General features: G+C 38.9%; 1 protein-coding gene across 2 annotated transcripts in view; it reads right to left on the bottom strand.

Annotated features, from left to right (window-relative positions):
* LOC103467751 (alpha-1,6-mannosylglycoprotein 6-beta-N-acetylglucosaminyltransferase B-like) overlaps positions 1–19888 on the bottom strand; it is a 123894-nt gene extending 104006 nt beyond the window's left edge. For both annotated transcript variants that reach the window (XM_008414418.2, XM_008414426.2), the window contains exons 1-2: positions 19375–19888; positions 12130–12242 (exon numbers count right to left, since the gene is read on the bottom strand). In XM_008414418.2, coding sequence (XP_008412640.1) covers positions 12130–12242; positions 19375–19412 — 151 coding nt within the window. In that variant the 5' untranslated portion in view covers positions 19413–19888. The remainder of the gene's footprint in view (positions 1–12129; positions 12243–19374) is intronic.
* Between the last annotated feature and the right edge of the window lie 1443 nt (positions 19889–21331).

Raw genomic sequence — 21331 nt, 5'->3', positions numbered from 1 at the left:
ATGGGAGGGTTTGTGTCACATTCTCCTCAAAATCTAATGCAAAGTTTTGACACTTGTTCCACCCACTGAAATGAAAGCATCCCAGATTTCACCTGCTTACCTGATCTCGTTACCAAACTACTCTAGGTTTCAGTGGCACCGCTGTACAGCTCATCCCAGACATGATTAATCTGTCTCTGCGCTGGTGCTGACAGTCACTTTCCTTCAACCCACACACACAAATCCAAACACGCATCTACACGGTGTAAGGTTAGCTCCATCTATCTAGTGAATGTCAAGATTGAGAACTGGAGTTCAACCTTTTTACACTGTTATTTTTGTCAAGAATTACCTTCTTCCCACGGTTGATTTCCAGCAAGCAGATGTTTTATAGTCAAGGTAAAAGGTGTAGGTTTGAGCTTGAGAGAGAGAGAGAGAGAGAGGACAGGTAGCTTTTGAAGTTTCTACCTACAACTTGTGCAAAATCTGATCAACCATAATATGGCACAATTAATCCAATCAGTTTGTGTGAACAAATAAATCTGTATGATGTCAGACCTCGAGGTAATACTTAGCTTTGTAAATGAGTATGTTACAGCGTACAGTGATAAATCTGGGTTTAAGGATTTGTGGTAATGCTAAGAAGCACCGAGGCAGAAAGGATCAATACAAATCCAGGCCTTTTCTTAGCTTTAAAAGAAATACCCAACATGACTTAAAAATAAAACAAATTTTAGGTTATGATTTTTTTTCAAAACCATCTGCTTGATGTGAGATTTTAAGGAGAGAATCATCAGCCAAGGTGACTAGGAATGAGTATTTGGACACAAGATGAGGCGCGGTGACCAGTGTCAGCAGAGGTCATCGTGACCTCTGCTGACCTCTGTTGAATACCAACAATTGGTATTGTTGAATACCAATTGTTGGTATTGTTGAATACCAACAATTGTAGGAAAATCAATTTTCCCACTTCACTGTTGTGTAAATTTGCTGTTTTTTGTATGATTTCAACATCTTTATATTCAATTGATTAATTTATAGAACATAAATGTATGCATTAATTGTTAAAATACAGGAAGCACATCGTGCTTCACTTCTGGTGAATGCAGCAGGCAGTAGGTGCATCTATTACATGTGTCAATGGTTCACAGTCTAATGTATTAAACTTATTTAGTCTTTCTGATCAGCCATGATTGCAGTGTGAGGCAGAAAGTACCGTGTCACACTGATAGGGGGCAGTGCTGAACCACAAAGGGGCATCAGTTCTCTTCTTCTACACACCGGACAGACTGAAAACATGATTGCTGCATCCCAGGATGCTTCTCCTCATTTTAAAACAATCAAATGTTTCAGGTAATGATCTAATATCATTTGGTGCTACAATTATTTGTGACCCTAAATCTCTAGCAAAACAACAAGCTCTTTAATTTTAAGGAAATTAGAGCATAAATGTAGATAAAATTTAGGCTACTCCAACAAATAATGTGTCATTTTTGCACACAAAAAATAGCAAGATAAACAAGACATAGAGGGAGTTGGAGTACACATTAAAGTAGGATGAAAAATGAACCCACCTGCCTTCAATGAACAGCCAATTAAATTTGTTTTATTTTATCTGTATTTCAGAACTCATAGTTCTAAAACATAAGCCCATTCCTTAGCCTTAAAACGTATCTTTTCATATTATATAATCAATAGTTCAGCTGAAAAATAAAATTCAAAAACTGGATTTCTTTTTTGGTCAGGCTGAGCTACAGCTGAGCCCCTGCTGAGGCTCACAAATCACACACTTTTACTGCTCATTCCCTGAAAAAGTCCAGATTCAGACCAGAGTCTTGACTTTGAGCTGTTCTACTTGTTAGGTAGTTGGACATGATCATTGTATCTAACTGGCAGAGCAAATTATTTATGATCAACATCTCATTATACAGCTGAACCGCAACGTCTCATGCAAGCAAGAGGAAAACAGAAAGAAAAAGAAACAGGGTGATGGATGAAAAGAAAGTTGCAGCTTAGAGCAGTAAATGATACAAATCAAACATACTTGTGTGGAGGGCAAAACAAGAAGAGCCAAGAAATCTTAACTTTTCTCAAAGAAGTCGCCCTCATCTTTATATTTCTCCTTGTCTGTCCATCCATACTACATCTCTGCTGCCCTGGGCGACATGTCACATCCTCCTAACGGCCTTCCTAAAAATAGTCTCAGTGCCCCTCGCAGGCGCTGAACTGCTACATGTGCACCATTCCAACAAAGCACATTAGATACAGTAAATACGCAACACTGGATTTACTGTGCTGCTAATCTAAAATCAGCAATGGTAACATAATTTATTTATAACACTCTGAGGACGCATTGCTTGCATGAGCTTCGCTCCGCTTCCCACCAATGTCTACCGCAGCCAGTTTAATTTCACCATTGTGTTCAGAACCGTCGTAGCCTTCAAATCTTATTTATATGTGCATTGCTCTGTTCAATGAAAAATAATCAGCCTGCGCAGATTTCAGCTTGACAGAATCATTTGTTATATAAACATAAAGATTATCAATTTACATTATTTTTATTTTTATGCACAGGAGCCTTTAAAAAAAATGTGCAAATACAATTTGAACGTCTTAATAGGCAAACTGAGGAAGATAAATGTAATATGCAATGCAACGCTTTTTTCAAACGGTCAGAAAAAAAAGAGACATAAACCTCTGCACCAATATGACATTTCCATAGAAAGGAAAGCATGAGCACACCTGAGTCAGGAGCAGAGGAAATAAACAGCTCACAGAAGAGGAAATGATGCCCTGGCAACCTGCAGACAGCTTGATACAGGCTGGGTACCTGAGGCAGCATATTGCTGCAGATTAACCTTCAATGAGACATAACTATAATATAATGGGCTATAGAGATGTTTCTCGTTTACTTCAGGGTGAAAGCACTGAGGTCAGGACTGCAGAGGTTCTATCTTCTAGGGTTTTAAATCATCGTGTCTACGCATTTCTATGAGCAATTTGGAAAATATTACAGTCATCTGGCTGAAGTTTGCCAAGAGGGTCAACAAAACTAGCAGTAGGGGTTGTGGAAAGATACAAGCCTCTCCGAACATGCTTTTGTGCTCGATTCTGAAACTTGTGTGAAGAGTATGCTAGTAGGCTCCTGATCAAAACATTAAAAGTGGGAAAAAGTTCTGAGGATTAGCATTTCACATCACTGGATTATAGCTAGGGTTGTAAGCTGTGTTTTGAAATGTTATAAGACGAAACGGGGGCAAGATGGAAAAATAATCCAAGTTATTTAAACTATTTAAATACAAGTGTTTCCTGTAGCTGTTGCTCCATGTTGTGAAAATGGATCACCAGGGGCATCAGGACCGTACCATCCGTTTTCTAAGCCACCCGTGTCATCCATCTCCAAACATTTTTTAGAACATTTGGCCCAGGGAAATGCAGGTTTTCCCTTTGTTAGTTAGATGTTGATAACTGCTGTGTTTTCATCACCACACAGACAAAGACTCAGCAAAAACTGGCCTTCATTATTTGGTAGGTTTGCATTTCTGCCATAATATTGGCATTTTTAGATGCTGTAATGATCAATGTTCAGTGACACCTTTAAAGCTTGCTTGATATTTTATACCTTTTACTGCGCTTTAAACTTCTTTACAACGTTGTCCCTGACCTGTCTGCTGTGTTCGGTGGTTTCATGATGCTGTGGTCAGTGGAAATGAATATTTTCTTCAAAGCACTGTGAAATCAAGAAGTGCAGCTGGTGTAAAGAGAATGGTTTTTGGATCAGGAGAGCGTCTTAAGATGAAGGGAAAAAAAGAAGTGGAAAATCTTACACAGAAATTTTACACAGAAGGAGGTTTTCTAAATTTAGCACATTACAGTCTCACCGTACTAGGTCAGACTGTACGGTGAAGAGCAAAGCTGGGTCTGAGTCCTGTATGAAGGGACTCTTGCAGCCAAACTTTCTGCCAACTTATCATGGTAATGTCAAATCTAGAGTGAAAATCAGAAATATGTCACTGCTTGAGATCAATTTTTTTCTGTTTATATATATATGAGATATACGAATAACATGATAAAAAACAATGTCTTAATGTAATTATATTATCTTAACTGTTTCTTTCTAAAAAGTTATCTTTGAAATGAAGGTAAACCATTTAAACCATCCAGTTAAGTTAATTTATTTGCATTTTATTCTAATTAGAACACTTAGCTGTTTCTGGCTTCAATTTTGGAAGCAGATCAGGGAGCAGCTCTGCAATCTGGAGGAAGGCAACAACATATCTTCTGTCCAAGCTGCCATTAAGAAGTCTTTAAGTTGTAATTTATACACTTTAGCTCTGAAATTTACTGACAGTGTAGTTCTGATCCACTTCCCCGTGTCCGTGCAGTAATGCGATTTTTCAAGAGAAATCATTTGGAAAGCCTTGTTAATGGTATGCTGACAAGTAAAGTATTGAATTGCATCTACAGGAGATTTCCTAATTTACAAATCCAACACCAGCGACTATAGCCGAGGTCTCCATTAATCACAGCTTCAAGGTGCCGAGCAAAAAAAATCTGTTGAATTTGCTCGTGTCTCTCCCTTTTTATAGGAAAAAAGCAATTTCCTACTGGCATCAGCGCATTGAATTTATTGTAAGTTAATGTGACAGATCAAAATAGTGAATACCTGTGAATTAATTGTAGAATAATGAAAAATAATGTTCTAAATATTTATTCATACAAAAATATGAAGCTTTTTTGTGCATTTAGCCTCCTGAGTCAATACTCTGTCCAACCACCTTTAAAGCTGCAGTATGTAACTTAAGAATATGTTTTTTACATATTTAACGCTCTCACCATGTTGTGACAGTTTGTTATAAGGCAGATAATCTGTTAAATGATCAAGTTAACAGCTCCCGACCAAAAACAGCCAATCAGAGCCAGGAGGAGTGTCTTAATTCATGCTAACATGCTAAAGGTAAAAAAAACAACAACAGAGTATTACAGGAACACTGGACAACAGGATCTCCCGATGGGAAAAAAGATGTAGCGGTAGCAAAAAGGAAAGGGAAATGGGAAGAGAGATGAGCAGCGCCACACGAAATTGTGACTGACAAGTGCTAAGACGTGCCTCCGGGCTCTGATTGGTTGTTTCTAGTTAGCACTTGGAGCATTGAGAGAAGGCAGAGGAGATCATTGTTTTCACAGATTATCCGTCTCGTGCCATACTTTCAGAACATAGTGACAGCTTTAATAAATATGTAAAAAATATTTCATAAAAGTTACATAATCTAGCTTTAACTGGAACTGCTGCTGCAAATAGCAGCTACCTCCTTAGAAAATATCCAGTCTGAAATCTTTTGTCCTTCTTTCTAAAATGGGTCAAGCCACGTCAGATTGCATCTTTGAACGTCAGCTGTTGAATCATCCCACAAACTGTCAATAGGATTTAAGTCTGGGCTTTGATTAGGCCATATAATATGCTTGTATTTAAACCATTACATCATGGTTGGAAGTTTATGGTTAAAATGTAAAAGTGCACCTGGCAGTCTCTAACTAGTTTTATTCCAGGATTAGCCTGCCGTTAGCGCTCTTCATGTTCCAATCTGCTCTGAACAACTTCTAGAAAACCAACAGTTGTCCTTTAAACAGATTCTCCCACCTGAACTGCACATCTCTGCAGCTCCTCCAGAGTTTCCAATGTATCTTATCTAGTTACTATTACACTGAAAAAGCTGTGATAAAAGTAAATCTTGGATTTTGGAAGATTTATTTTAGATCAGTTTAAACACAAGGAGATGTTTTGTTTTTTTTCCCCCCAGGAACAAACTCCAACAAACACACAAAAACACATCCACTCGCTCACTTTTGGCCACCTTATACATTTGGCACTTATTTGATACTGTCATCCAGAGAGACTCATAAACTGTTAAACCCACAGATAGACACACACACAGTCCTTTCAGAGCCCTGAGGCGATGACTGCACTGATAAAGTGGACTCCCTAAGTGACTCCCCAGCTGCACCTAGCATCAGCGACAAGAAGAAGATTGCCATGCCAGATTTGTTCGACATGAAGAGATGGGAAGGAAACATAACTGCAGGGAATGTACCTTGGAGATGAGCATCCAGTGTGGGAGATGGAAAAAAAAAGAGTGGGGGTGTATGATGTGCTTCACTGATGCTAGCTGTAAAAAGCTGTCTGTGTGATGCAAGATGTCTGCTGTCAAAGAATGTAGCTTTACTGTATTTAACAAAACTGCTGTGAAACCTTCCACAGCGGTGTTTAGTCAACTGCAAACTAGTGCATAAGAGAAAACAGTTCCTATCAATAGTATTCCCCTCCTCAGGTGCTGCGCTCTTACAAAAAGGTGTGAGGTGCACAGGTGGAGCGACGGTCCTGATAGCAACCAAAGATGCATCTGAGTTTTTATGAAATCACTTATTTTATATTACGTATTTTAATTTAACTGACACATGCAGAAATAAGTTTTCACTTTGTCAAATTGTTTTTTTGGGTGGTGTTTTGTTTTGTTTTTTTAATCAAAAGAGCCCAATTTAGTTGATCATGATTGATTTGTAAAAGCAATAAAACGGGTAAAATATTGATGGGCTGAATAGTTTTTATTGACACTGGGATGTAATTTTTACCCATGCTGATCTACAGGGTTACATCTTTACTGTTTGAAATCTAAAATAACATAACATTTGAACTATTGTATGTTTTGAAATCTGCTTATTTTTCTTGCATTGGATTTTACAACCATAGCAACAGACATCCGGCTATCTGTTTGCTGCACTGGGAACGCTGCAGTCAAGTAGCTGCCAAATCTGTGAGGTCAAACAAGCTGTTGGTATATTTGAAGCACTTTGAGATAGCGCACTATGCTAATTTATGAATGGAAACCCTTCTTCTGTGCGGCGGAAATAAGCAGCACCAGCGAGATATTATCCTTCACAAAAAGATCTGGTTTATAAGTTCACTACATTTTTCAGGGTGGTCAAAATAAATGAAATTGCCACAAAGTTAGAAAAATAAGGAAATTAGTTTTGCCAATAAATCTCATACAGTTTGAAAGCTTGCTTATTTCTCATTAAATGGAGTCACATTTGATAGAGAAATGAATTTTTGGGTTTAGTAACAGAGAAACACCGTGACCAATGAGACCACATTGGCTCCACTCAACTTGAACACAGAGAAAGACATCTGTATTGACGAATAGCTAATGACTCTCTGGCAACACTTTCAGTACAAGACCAACAACCCACTGATGCCGTCGTCCCTGGAGACGAAGCCCATGTCTGAGTCGAACCAACAGATTTTCACTGGCAGCAGCCCAGCATCTGCTGGTGAGGCCGGTTATGTGTGTTTCAGCGATGGTGAGCATTTTTATTGTGAAAAATATGACTTATGAATAAATATATCCCTTGCTGTGAGAATTTAACCACCATTTTACATTTTTCACATGAAAAATGAGTCCCTTTTTGGGATTTTTGTTTAAGTTCGAACAAACTAGCATTTTAGGAGTTGCATGAATGTATGAAAACAACACGTGGGTATTCCTGTTTCCTCCCAAAATTTGGATAAAATTTCATCTTATGAGCTGGATTTATTGTTAAAACCTTAAATCACCTGTAAGAAGGGTAAGATAAATAATAAGGAACATAAATCTGTGAACTGATAATTCAGTATAAATTCTAAACCAAGCGTCTCTCAGGACATGAGTCATAATATCTCTCACAGGCATGAGTCTTTTTCCAGCTGACAGTAGTCACTTTAATCCAAGTCAAGCAGTCATTAGTCTGAGACTCTGATTAAAACTAAGCACAGGATTATTACTAAACAAACAGCTTCTATTTTGGATGATTTTTACCATTTGATTGACAAATACTTTAATAAAATGTGTGTCCATTTGGAAAGAAGAGCTTAAATCTTTATATTTGAACAGATAAATGCTGTGAGACATGCTTCAGGACTTCCAGCAGTCCTTGGTGTAATAAACGTCATAACAAGCTCTAATGCAAGGCTTTTGACCACAGTAACTTAGCCAAAATCCTTCTCTGACTCTTTTGGGATCAATGTAACCTTAATGCTTCTCGCGGATACACAGAAACACATTTCCGTTCCCCACATCCCGCCACAAAACCCCACTTTTTCATTTTCACTATTGAGCCCTTACTTGTCCATCTCTGGCTCACAGCTCTTGATGGGGGGGGATTTGAGCAAAGACTCAGCACCCTGAATCTCTGGTGGAAGCTGATAATCCACAGACGCAAGAGGTGGCAACGAAACGCAGCTAATGCCCAAACAATTGCTATCAATGCAGCTCGAGGTAAGAAGCAATAATAGCATCAACATTGTGGCTGACAATCGGTGGCATGCACACACAAATGGCTGAGTATGAGATGGAATCCATTAAATTCCACGTACAGCATTATAAAAATAGTATTTACAGATTTCTTTCATTGCTGCTTTTCTGTCACACTTAAACCCTTCAGAATATCTAACTAATTTTAATGTCAAACAATCATAGCTCAGTCAGGTTCACTATTAATTAACCATGATTAGCCACATTTTCCTTCAATTTCAGCAGTCACTGTAAGATCAACAAACACTTTTATCCACTTACAAACTGAGGCAGGCTAACACAACTCAAAAAGCAACTTTTTTTTTTTTTAAATAAAAAAACAAAACAAACAAAAAAAACTTCAAGAACACAAGAAGTTTTCCAAAAGGCTGCAAAGGTCCTTCTAATGGTTTGGTTGACAATGGCTCACAGTGAGAACCTTTATACAAATCATGGAGCAATGATTTGTAATTTAAGTGCGTTTTAAAACTTATCCAGGAGGTCACAACTGAATCCAAAACACCTAAGGTTCTGCAAGTTCCACTTGTCTCATTTCAAGCCAGTTTGCATCATTTAGCAATAATAATAATAAAAAAAAGCTCAGCAAAAAAATAACATCCATGATCTCTAAATCAAAAAACAAGTATTCACCAAATATAATAAAAAGTCAAATTTTGCTCCCAAACTCCAGTGCTTGTAATTCTGCTCCTCAGCAGAAAATGGTGAAGGAAAAAGTCCAGCCTTCAATTATTGATATTATGCAGCAGGAAAATGATCCAAGGTAAACCAGGAAATCTGCCTCTGAGAGTGGGAGGGAAGGTTTTGGAATGGCCTAGTTGAAGCCCAAAGTTAAATCTGATGTTATGACTCAGTATCTGAGAGGCTTTAGCTTGAACTTGAAGTGACTGACTTTAAAGAAGAGCTTAGCTAAAGTACTGCACAGTGATACAAAAGACTCATTTCCAATTATTACAAGAAATTCACACCAGCTGTCACCAAAAATGGAACAAGTTATTAAGTTTCATGGTTTACTTTTCACAAGGTTTATCTGTGTATGTAATTAAAAGTGGTTAGATGTATCCAAGTACAAAAAAAGCAGAAATCAATCTATTGGTGATTAGCTTTCATAGGTTTGTATGTGGATAAAAAAAGCAGGAATCTTGCGACAGTCTGCAAACTGCTTCCAGTGAATCAGATCCTTAACTCTAATATGTGACCAGATATGGAAGCTAAATGTAAATCTTAACAGTAAAACTGAAAATGACAAAAAAAGAAAAAGAAAAACACAACAATGCGAAGCAATAAAGATATGAAAGAAACAGTTTGCACCTACATAAGCAGCTTTTTCGGAAGTGATTAGGTCTTCAAGGGGACAATTCACTGAACATTGAAACTACAGTATGTGCTTCATAAAGGCTTTTCCGTTGCACTTTGGAATGACTAAGACTCTTGTCAGAAGAGCCGAGGAGTCGTTTGTCAGCCAGGAGGGACAGAGCAAGCCATCAAGATTAGCATTAAAACAACATATGAAAAAAGCTTCATATTGCAAGCAGTTTCTCTGACCTCTTTCTCTCTTGCTGGAAAACTTGCTGACACTCCAGTGACTGCTGACATATCTGCAATGTTTCAACTCCACTATCCTGATTTCTGAAAATCTCATTTGTTCTTTTTAAAGTTACAAGCTCATAACAAGGAAATCTGCAGAAAGATTTAATATGGCAATTAAAACAAATGTATTGTCTGTTTTAGTGCTTTGGTCTCCATTTGAGTATTAAGATTTTTCTACAGGTGCACTCCAGCCGTTTTGTCACTATCCAAAGTTATAACCAAAATGACCAATTAATAGATGAGCACACACACACACACATACACATGTGCGCATGTGTATGTGTGTGTGTGTGTGTGTGTGTGTACTGCACTGCAGGTGGCGAGTAGCGGCCTAATGCAAAGGCCAGTTGTTTTGCGGAGCTGATATTGCAGGGAGCAGATGGATCGGTCTCTCGGTCTCCCTGCTTTCAATCTTGTCCCACATTGCTGCCGTCGCCCCATTTAACAGCCAATTTCCAGCCATCTCATCACAAACACCCGTGAACGGGCACACACACACGCACGCACACACACACACACACACACACACACACGCACACGAGAGGAAGAAGGCAGGAAACGTAGTGGACTCCCGAGACGTGCGTAGAGGGGAGTGGAGAAGCATTGGGGAACTTGCAGACAAATTCACCCAAGTGAAGCAGATACAGATGCAGGAGCGTCATTTGTACATAGCTTTTAGTTATTTAAGCACATAAGTGGTAAAAACAAAATGTACATCAACACACACAGTCACACACACACAGTTAACTCCTTTGGGTGGATGCAGCTGGAGAGTGTGCAGCTTTTAATGAGCTTGCTCCAGATGTCTTCTCCTGCTGCAACACATGAATGGCTGATTAATCAAGCACGTTTTACTCAAACACTGACTCGCACACATGAATCCTAATTTATCTCTCAGATTCAGAAATCTCAATTTATAACTGTAAACCCAAATGGCTTTGCCCAACACACACACATAGCCATTCATCCCCATGTCGCTCTATTGCTCACACACACACACACACACACACACACACACACACACACACACACACACGCACGCGCACACGCACACACACACACGCACACGCACACACGCACACACAGCTGCAAGCTTTAATATATTTCTTTCTGAAAGACATCAAGTTCATGTGCACAAACAGCTGAATGATTCACTCTGAAACAGCACTTGTTCCATCTTCTGCAGTCTCTCCAACACCTACTCACACTGACCCTCGGCTGGCTGCTGGGGATGCAAACATGCAGCAAACATGTGGAAATGCCCTCCATGCTTCTTATTCTAACAAGTCCTGGTGAGAACCGACTGGCTTCCATAAAACGTGACCTCTGACTTTCAATCTTCACACCTCTCACAGCAGGAGATTACATCAGGAGTCCTTCATCTTTGCCATACCATCCAGCCCACGCTTTTGGTCATGTGATTTATCGCCGATGTAAAATGACATCACACTAGTGAGTTTTGATTTTTGCTGAAGGAGAACTACGACTTCTATGGTCTGGTGACTAAATAACGAGAAGAGAAACACATTAGAGGTAGCTTTTGGCTTAATGCAGAGCCTGGAAGAAGTATTTCTATCCGTTCAGCATTTGTACATTTTGTCACATAACGCTACAAAATGTTATAGAGGTTTTATGCAACAGACCAACTCGAAGTACTGCAGGATTGTAAAATGGAGGAAAAATGAAAACATGAGAAAGTAAATCTGTGTGGTTTGCATTTATGCTCAGCAACCCTAACTTTAAATGACAACAATTATCAGCTAAATACTTATTTTTTTCAGTTGAAATGACTTTCTTCAACTTCATAAAAAAACACCACCAATTTGTATTAGTTTAGCATGTAAAACCCAATAAAACATGTTGAAATGAGACAAAATATATATGTAAGGGAAGCAGAAACTTTAATTATTCTAATTGTAAACGTGTTTTCATCAGCGGTAAGCATTATAATTAAAAGATATGTGTGTGGTAGCAGGGAAAGGAGGAGTATTATAAATGATAAATCCACATCATCATGGCCAGGATCTTATCCACAGTACAGACTGTTTTTAAGTAATATTTTCAACATCCTGTTTTCTACATAATTGGAGACGTAGATAGCCGTGGTTAAATTATGTCATACATGCAGACATGGTTAGCATAATCGTGCAGTTAAGATGCACATGCAGTCAGAGAAATGCATCTGGTCACACACAAACACACCACTTGTCATTACCTTCTGTACGGATGGTGAATGGCGAGTCTCCCAGTCTCTTGGCTGAGAACTGCCCCCCCAGAGAGGTCATTAAAAAACACAGGCTGAAGAAGCCCACTCCCACCACAAATATCCTGCAACACACGAGAGGAGAGCGAGATCACATGAAAGATGGCAAAAGGTAAATGTATTTACTGGACATAGTAGCTACACCCATTAAACTAACATATTTCTTGATGTTACAATCACAAATTGGATGTATTTTGACCATAATTTGATACAGCGATATTTGGTCATGAAGTACCAAATATTTGTGAAGTGAAAGTACGAGGATACGGCGTTTAAACAAAATGACTCGAATACATTTCTGAGCAACGTGATGTGGATTTGAACTCAGCTTCATGTATTTACACTTTTCAAAACTGATTGCTGCTGCAAGTCTACAGGCTGAAATGAATCAGAATAAAACGGAACTGAAATTCTTCACCAATCTCCTTTTAAGGAAAAGCCTGAGTACATTCAGACTGGAGGGAGAACACCTGTTAGCATATTTTTTAAAGTCTTTGGTTCTTCACTTGATTTAGTTGTAGACTTTGACTGGGCCATTCCAACACATGAACATACTTTGATACAAACCATTCTGTTTCTGCTCTTGCTTGGTTGTTGGTAGTCCTTTGTGCCTTCTAGCAGGCTCTGTTCCCCATTTTTAGCTGTACCTGTTTTCTCTTTCAGTCTGATAAGTTTCCATCTCTGTGTTCTCCATGGAGTATGATGCTTCCACTACATTTTCACTGTAGGAGGTCTGTAAGGGTCATGTGCAGTGTCACTCTTAAGTGGGATTTTATGCCTAAGGCACATAGCATTTTGCATGAACTTTCATTTTGGTCTGATCTGAACAGAACATGTTGTTCCACTTGTTTCTCATGTCCCCCCGCTGTTTTATGACAAAGCTGAAGACATGAACATGATGTCATGTTCATGTCTTTCTTTCAACCGTTTGTCTTCTTTTTTTTCTCTCACAAAGACCAGATTTGAGTGCACACGGCCTCGGTAGGTTTGCAGCTGAACCACATTTTTCACCGCTGAAGGAAGAAAAAAAAAGCACTCTCTGGAATAATTTCCCACTACCTCATAAATAGGCACTTCCATTATGATGCCCTTGTGTTGGACCTTCACATAAAAACCCAATAAAATACAACTTTACAGCTTGTTGTGGTTATAATATTGACATAATATGAGGCAGTTCTAGGTATGTGAATACATTTGGAAAGCCTTGCACATGTAGAGTTCAAAACAAGCATGTCAATTCTCTTTTCTTCTTTGTTTTTATTGTGTTGGTGAGAGAGACAAACATCTAATATACGGTAAGTTGCAGTTGATGCAGAAAAACACAGGATTCAAAAGTAATCAAGAAGAATTATAATTGCATCTCAATTGTAATTTCAAGCTGTGCTGAAGATCTGAAAGGATGGAGTCCTGCGGGAAAAAATGTACGCTGGAAAGGAATGTATGGACTCTCCCATCCAAAGGCTTTCAAAGACAATTACGTCATGTCTTAGGAAAACTTTATGTGTTAGCCTTCCCCCCAGTTGGGTACGCGCTGCTCAGCTTCCCTCTTGCTCTCTGCTATGGTACAGCTCTTTCCCAGGCTAGTAAAAATGGCCACCGATGACGACAGAGAAACAATTTTCCCGTAACGGTAAATTGTTTCTCTGCCATTAGCAAAGCTGCAGCACATACACGTGTGTTTGATAGCTGTGAATTTCTGCAAGTGTCAGAAGGACCACAAGAAAGATGGAGGAGATTGACCTTTTCAGAAATATGCCTCATGCTACACTGCTATGACATGGTGACAGTTTTAAGAAATTAAAAAACTTTTTTTTTTTATTAAATCATAAAAGTTACCTACTGCAGCTTTAATCTGGATTCACACATTGATACACTAATCACACATCTGGAATATTGGCTCAAATCCAGGCCAGCCTGTAGGACAGTAACTTCTGCTCAGCTCTTCTTTGCAGCGTAGATCTTATATTTAAAAGGCTCTTACAGCCCATAATAGAATAGAAAATAAGACTCTGAGGTTCAGATCTTAAGGGATTGAGATCTTTGATTTAAAAAGACCTGAAAGGTCTTTTAATTCCTGCCCTACTTAGGATACTCTGTACAGCATCTATGGATCAAGGGTTATCTTATTATGTTAAGACTGTTCAGTGAAACAGGGAGGAAAAGCTGCCTGGGATTTTCATCCAGTGAACAAAATGCCAGTCGGCCTCCATGACTAACGAGTCAAATCCTGCTTTTAAAATGCTTACTGCTCCACCGCTTACCGAAGCAAGAGAAAGCAGTTGAAGGACTGTGAGAAGCTGTGCTAGACTGTATAATTGTAAAGAGGAGGGAAAATGGCACGGTGATTTTCAATGCCCTCCCACCCCACCAAAAACACTAAAAAACCTAAAAATGAGCCCTGGATATAACTTAATCCCATACCTCAAAGTAAAATACAGAGACCGCTAAATACCTATAGAAATCCCCTAATAAGTGAATATAAATTTTTGTAAATAGTAGACATAAACCTTCAAGCATCAGGTCTATCTGGAAGTGTAAAGCAATAGTTTCATAAAAGCTCATATTTAAATGTTGACACTTTTCAGATTTCTTCTAAAAAAAATAAAAAATTAAAAGCTATCCAAAAAAGATACGATTGTAGCCAAACTGGATTGAAAAAACAAAAGTACGTTTGATATGAAAACTTTTGTATAGCACTGTAAATATCCAGATGTAGAGCAATAAACTAGAGCAGAAACAGAAATGTACACAATGACAAAAAGCTGAGAACAATTAGAATTTTGTGGCAATAGCTTAAATCTTAACCCAGGAACAAAAATGAATTATTCATAATAAGAAGCAGTCAGGGCTGTTGAGCGGTCCTCTGTAACGCCTGATGGCACTTTCTGGAAGGGTAAGCAAGCAAAGTCACGCAAAACGTCAGAGGACATTTTTTTCACCATTGTTGATGCTGCAAGAAATGGGTTTCCATCCACAGCTCAGAACAATAACCCATGAAATGATGTGTGTTGTAGTTAACCATATATCTAGTCTTTACTGGTCCAAAAGAAATAATATTGGCAGCAGGCTCATATAAACAAACCATCATTAAAAATGTTAACAATTTTGAGCTAATTTCACTCAGGATACTTTAGGACAAAATTAAACCATTGAACTTCCACAGTAATAAAAAGTTGGATTAAGACTAGAATAACAGTAGCTCACTATCATTTTTGTGTTTAAGTAAATTCACCACATATTGAATGCTGGAAATATTTAGAGATCTCTTAACAGGGATCACAAAACAAAGATTTGTCTGGGTCGAGTGACAGAAAATTGCAAAGAGCAACAGAAAGAACAAACTTAGCTGTGGAAACTGCTTCCTTAGAGTTATTTATTATAGAACCAGTCATGAATCAACAATAACTGGAGCCACATTAATGTAAAACCTCTGTTTACTTTCTGGTTCTGTGTATAACAACTGGCTTTTATTTTGAATGTATTTTTGATTGAGCACAACAACCCAGAACATACAGCCAGGATGGCTTGGATCAAAACATATGTGTGTGTTTGATTAGCCCAGTCAAAGTCCAGAATTTAATACAATTATGAGTCCATAGGAAGACCTGAACATTGAGGTTCATAGATACTCACTATCCACTCTGACTGAACTGGAGCTTTTCTCTTATATTTATTTTTTATTTTTTGCAGAAACATAATTTCATCCTTTGGATATGCAAAGCTGAAGGAGAGATGCCCTAAAACTCTTCTTGTCATAATTGCAGTTATTCAGGTATGACTGTAGTTGTCAGAATCTGGTTGTTAGCCAACCTTATGTAACTACAGACATTACGCTCTCTAGATTTCACTAAGTGGATTTAAAAATCAAAGTACCAGCATGTCAATGAGCACTTCTGGTTGTAGTAATTCTTTACTCACGCACTCGCACACAACAGACAAAAACACGAGTGCTTACGTCAAAGTTGTAAAGTATCTCATCGGTTACTGAGCTCTCTCATTTACCTCTCTTCCTCTCCTAGGAAACGGGAATATAATACAATCTGCTACCAGGAATTTTGAGGAATGTATTAGAATAGCTCAATCAATTTCAAAGAGTCAAAGAGAACCAGCACAGCAACTCCAGCCAATATAGCGATTATAATTCAGAGATTATTCGACATCAATATGAGGCCACGATCCAGAAATTTTTAGACCTGCGTGGATTACGCATTTATGGTACGACCATCTGCTGTCCACATAAAGCGTGTGAAAGCTGCAAATTAAAGTCGCTGACCTCACCTAGAGCACCTGTTTTTCTCACTTCAGCAGATCTATTATTTGCTTTTTATCATCATCCTCTGTGAAATGGATTATTGAGAAGAAGAAAAAAATCTTAAGACTCGTAGGAAAAGGTTTGAAAAGATAGAAAAGGTTGCACAGAGGACACGGTACAAAGGGCTCATTTTTCAGCTAAGTGTAATTTTCTTAGCATAACATTTGCGGCAAATGAATAGTTGTTTGGTTCCTGTGTGGATATATGTATTTAGAGCAGGGACAAAGGCAGCAGCTAGTGTGGGTGTGCCACAGCTGGTCTGATGGTGTCCGAGGGTAATCGTTTTCTTCTAATATCATTTAGCTGGTTTTCTAAAGTGGCCTTAGATAGGTGATATGAAAGGATTAGGTCCTGGTCCTGCCTGACGAGACTTTAATTAACAGGCTTAAACTAAATGCTCGGCTCTCTATAATTGGATCAGAGGCAGAGATGTGCCATCAGCCATCAGGCTTCCCCGCACACCAAGATTTATCAGATTTTGCCTCCAGAAGTATTTTACGCGGCATGTGGGAGCGCTGTTGTAGGTTTTGGTCGCGCTGATTTTTCATGAACTGTCCCTGCAACCAAAACTGTCCTAAATTCATAGCATGAAAGGAAGGAGTGAATTACTTGGAGTTTGTGCATGCCAGGCTGCATTCTGAAACATGTTTTGGTTTAATCAAGTGTAGGAATCAACAATCAAGCAACGCTGACAAGTCTTCATTCATTGCGACTCCTACAACCATACGTTCCCGTAGCAGTATCTATGCTCAACAAATGTTTTCCAGTTTTTTAAACAGCTTAATGATGCATTTCATTTGGAAGAGTACAAATGACTGCATATGTCTGAAATGGAAGAAAAATAACACATATTTTGCAGTTATTTTTGCAAACAAAAATAAGAAAATTGTGACATGCAACTGTATTGGTCTGAGTCAATACTGTGCAGAAGCATCATTCAATCTAATTGCCGCTGCGAATCTTATGGGTTACGTCTCAACCAGCTTTGCACATCTAGAAATGAAATGTTTGCTCATTTATCTCTGCCGAATACCACAAGCTCAGTCAGACTGAAAGCTTGTTTGGTTTGAAGTCTTGCCACAGATTCCCGTTTGGATTTGGGTTTGGACTTAGACTGGTCCATTGTAACATCTGGATATGCTTTGGAACAAAACCTTAATACATGGATATTCAACTCCAGTCCAAGAACCGGTGTTGCACAACTTTTATATGTGTCCTTGGTCCAACACACCTGAGTCAAATGCCTGAATTACCTCGTCAGTTTGCAATCATGTTTTCCAGAGTCCTGCTAATGACCTGATTTTTGACTCAGGTGTGTTAAAGCAAGGACCCATCTAAAAGTTGCAGGACACCCTCCATTTAGATGTTGACTGTACATTTCTCAGTGGTTTTCCTCCTGGAAACAGAACCTCTGCTTCAGTCTGGATTATTTCACAGTCTCTGCCAGGTTTTCCTACAAGACTTCCCAGTATTTAGCTCCAACCATCTGCTTCTCAACTCTGATCAGATTTTCTTCCCCTGCTGAAGAAAAGAATCCCCCTAGGATGGTACTGCCTCTACCGTATTTCTCAGTGGAGGTGTTGATGCGCAGTGACAAATGTCCCCCAACAGGACAACATTTTGCACTGCCACGTTCTTCTTCTACATGTTTCTGTCCCTGAGTCCTGCCCGCAGCGTTCCTTCGTCTTCCTGATAATGAGGACTACACAGAACAGCTGGATTTTTACTAAGAAAAACGTGCATTAATTACAAATCACTGACAATGTGATTTGTGAAGACAGTTGGTTGTCTAAATGCAAACACATGCCAGACTATATGGATGTTTGTTTGTAAGGAAAATGTTGAAAACCCATTTATTCGTCACATACTCCATGAAGCGCATTGTGCAGGCCTGTCACATTAAATTCCAAAATACTAAAAAGCTTTTGTTTTGAATGTAAAGACGAAATTACTTCAAAAACACAGTGTTATATTAAGAGAAATTAAGCAGTCAACTCAATATTGCTTCTTTGGACTTCGGAGCTGGTAGCCTAACCCTAAGCACTGTGGAGATGGACGACTCCCACTTTAGATAATTAGTTTTTATCATGCATTCATTTAATCCTCTAAAGCAGTGGTGTCAAACTGCATTCTTCAAGAGCCAGAGTCCTGCAACCTTTAAATGTCTCTCTGCTTCAGCACACCTGGCTCTGATATGAACTCATTAGCAGAGCTGTGTAGAGCTCGACAGCAGGCTAGTGATGCAGAGTCACCATGTAATTCAAGTATGTAGGACAAGGGACACATCTAAAAGTTGCAGGACTCCGGCTCTAGAGGAATGCAGTCAGAGACCTCTGCTCTAAAGTGCAGCTGGTTTGAAAGACTCCGTCTCCTCTTTACCCCCCACTGGCTTTAAAGGTTGTGGTTAATCAGTGTATGTATGAAATAACAAGGCCTTTTAATGGAGGATGGTTAGAGCAATAAAGTATCAACTCTTTAGGTTATCGTGTGTGCATGTAAAGTACTACAGGAGCCACGCACACTGGCAGCAGAGAGCTGTCCGCACAGTCAGGAAGTGAGTCGGAGCACAGCCTTATTTACAGAACAAGACTTAATTCCCTGTTTGCAGCTGTTTGTTGTCGGTGTCTCCATATGGAGGCGGTTTTAAATCATCTGGATGGCAAACTAAAACATCTGGAGTCCACATGCACACACCTTCACTCCACAACCCAACGCATTGCATTATAAGCTTCCCAACTAAGGCTAACAATTCATGAAAGCGGTGAGCAGAAAAACCCAAAGAGATAAAAAAAAACAACAACAATCGGAATACAGCTGAAATGTAGACATAAAGCAAACAAAGCTAAAGACAAAGCACATTTTTTCCTTCTTTTTGTTATTCTTACCTGAAGGGTTTGAACGTTACTAGGCATCTTCTGACCATTATTTTACCGTCGGTGCTGCCCAGCAATCATTTCCCAAAACGAACCCCCGCTGACATGGTTGCTAACCTCCCGACCTGGAACTTGAGCGGAGCGAGCATCTTAGTCCCATCCAGCGGTCCGCCCCGTCCTCCGGCTCGCTTTATCCTCAGTAACCCGCTGGCGCGTCTTCGCTCCTTCCGTGGGGAATGATAGAAAGTTTCATTCAGCAACTAGGGGGAAAAAAGGGTTATTTCCCCTCCTCTTTTTATAGCGTTATTTCAACGCTAAGCAGACGCTATGACTGAGGACAGACGTGACCGTAGAGCGTCGCCCGACCGAAGTCTTTAACAAATACGGCGTTCTGGTCAAGACCACGAGATGAAATATGTGTTTACTCCAAACGACGTTTTATTTCTCTGTAGAAAGTGAGAGGACGCCGCTCCCCGAAGAGCTGAACTTCTCAGTGGAGCCAGCGCGACTCTGACTGCTCCGCCGGGTTGCGCTTACAATTATCACCATGTAATTTATCACAGGTAAAGGTTTCCGCATCCGGTTGATACTTTCAAAATAATAGCCTCACGCAAGAAGGCTCGTTCTCTAAAGCGACCAAACAGCACTGTGTGAATTCAGTAGAGTATATAATCTATTAGTTTCTTTTGAGTTTTGTATTATTTCTGTATAACATGTAAGCAGAAAATCTTTGAGGATATTATCTCAAATTTAAGTCAATGTTGGTTTTAAATGCATTCTTCAAAAAAAGATCAACCTTTTTTCATTCATATTTCATACTTGTTTTAAAATCTGATTTATGTAATCCTACCAAATCCTGCCTCAACAGTATAATTTAAATTGAACCAAAGATTTACATTAATTCCGGTGTTCTTCCCATTCATCACGTGCAGCTTCTGGTAGTGAACACAGAGGCTATTTTGACTGCTTTATGACAACTAGATCAACTTTGTAAAACTTCCGAACAGACATAAGTACTTTGGTTGGTAAAGATGTGTGTGTCTGTCTGTGTTGGAGCAAGAAATTAAATTTGCATCATATGTTAACTATCAGCAACAGCATCAAAGCCTTAAGTTAGTTGTTGCCTATAAAAAGGAGCTACAGTACATATCAGCCGTGGTCGTAAGGGTGATGTTTACACGCCATCTTGTTTGAACGGAGCCTAAAGGGATTTTTGTTTATTTTCTCAAATTCATTAGCATCCAATGCCTCTATTCTAACCTTACTATTTGTTGTTTCTCTCTTGTAACATGAAAACCCAGATGAGCAAGGTGATCTTAATAATTAATTAGAATAGTTTAGTTTAACTCAGAGGTGGCTGAAGATTTTTCTCTTTCTTTTTGTGCTAATTTTGTTTTCTTTTTCTCTATAGTTATATGACGCAAAAAGGAAGTCAGGTTTTTATTTTATTTGTTTATTTGCAAAATTTGAATCAGATTTTTTTAGGGAAACCAGTTCATGTTAATCATTTATCCAGCTCGTCAACTTTCATATTGTTGTTTTATTTAGAAGGAGCCAAGTCATCTTTCCTGTATTACTGCTGCCTTCACAAGCTGTCTTGACTTCTTGTTTTTCGTACTATAACGTCCAACTCCTCATGTTAGAGACCCTGCTGCCTAGTCGCGTCCGTGTCTCCACCGTGCAATGATTGACATCACAAAAAACAGCAATAACAAAGAAACAGACGATAGTAATTTTATTGGGTTGTGTTTTTTTTTTAGAAGTTAAAATTTTGAAAATAAAAAGAGAATGAAAATATAAAAAGTTATTTTTCCAGATATTTTGCAAATGAAGAGCTAGTATTTGATACTCTGGCTACTAATATTTTTCAGCAACATCCATCCATCCATCCATCCATCCATCCATCCATCCATCCATCCATCCATCCATCCATCCATCCATCCATCCATCCATCCATCCATCCATCCAT

Source organism: Poecilia reticulata, linkage group LG1 (assembly GCF_000633615.1).
Source record: "Poecilia reticulata strain Guanapo linkage group LG1, Guppy_female_1.0+MT, whole genome shotgun sequence".
Taxonomy (NCBI): domain Eukaryota; kingdom Metazoa; phylum Chordata; class Actinopteri; order Cyprinodontiformes; family Poeciliidae; genus Poecilia; species Poecilia reticulata.
This window is presented reverse-complemented; position numbering and strand designations above follow the sequence as displayed.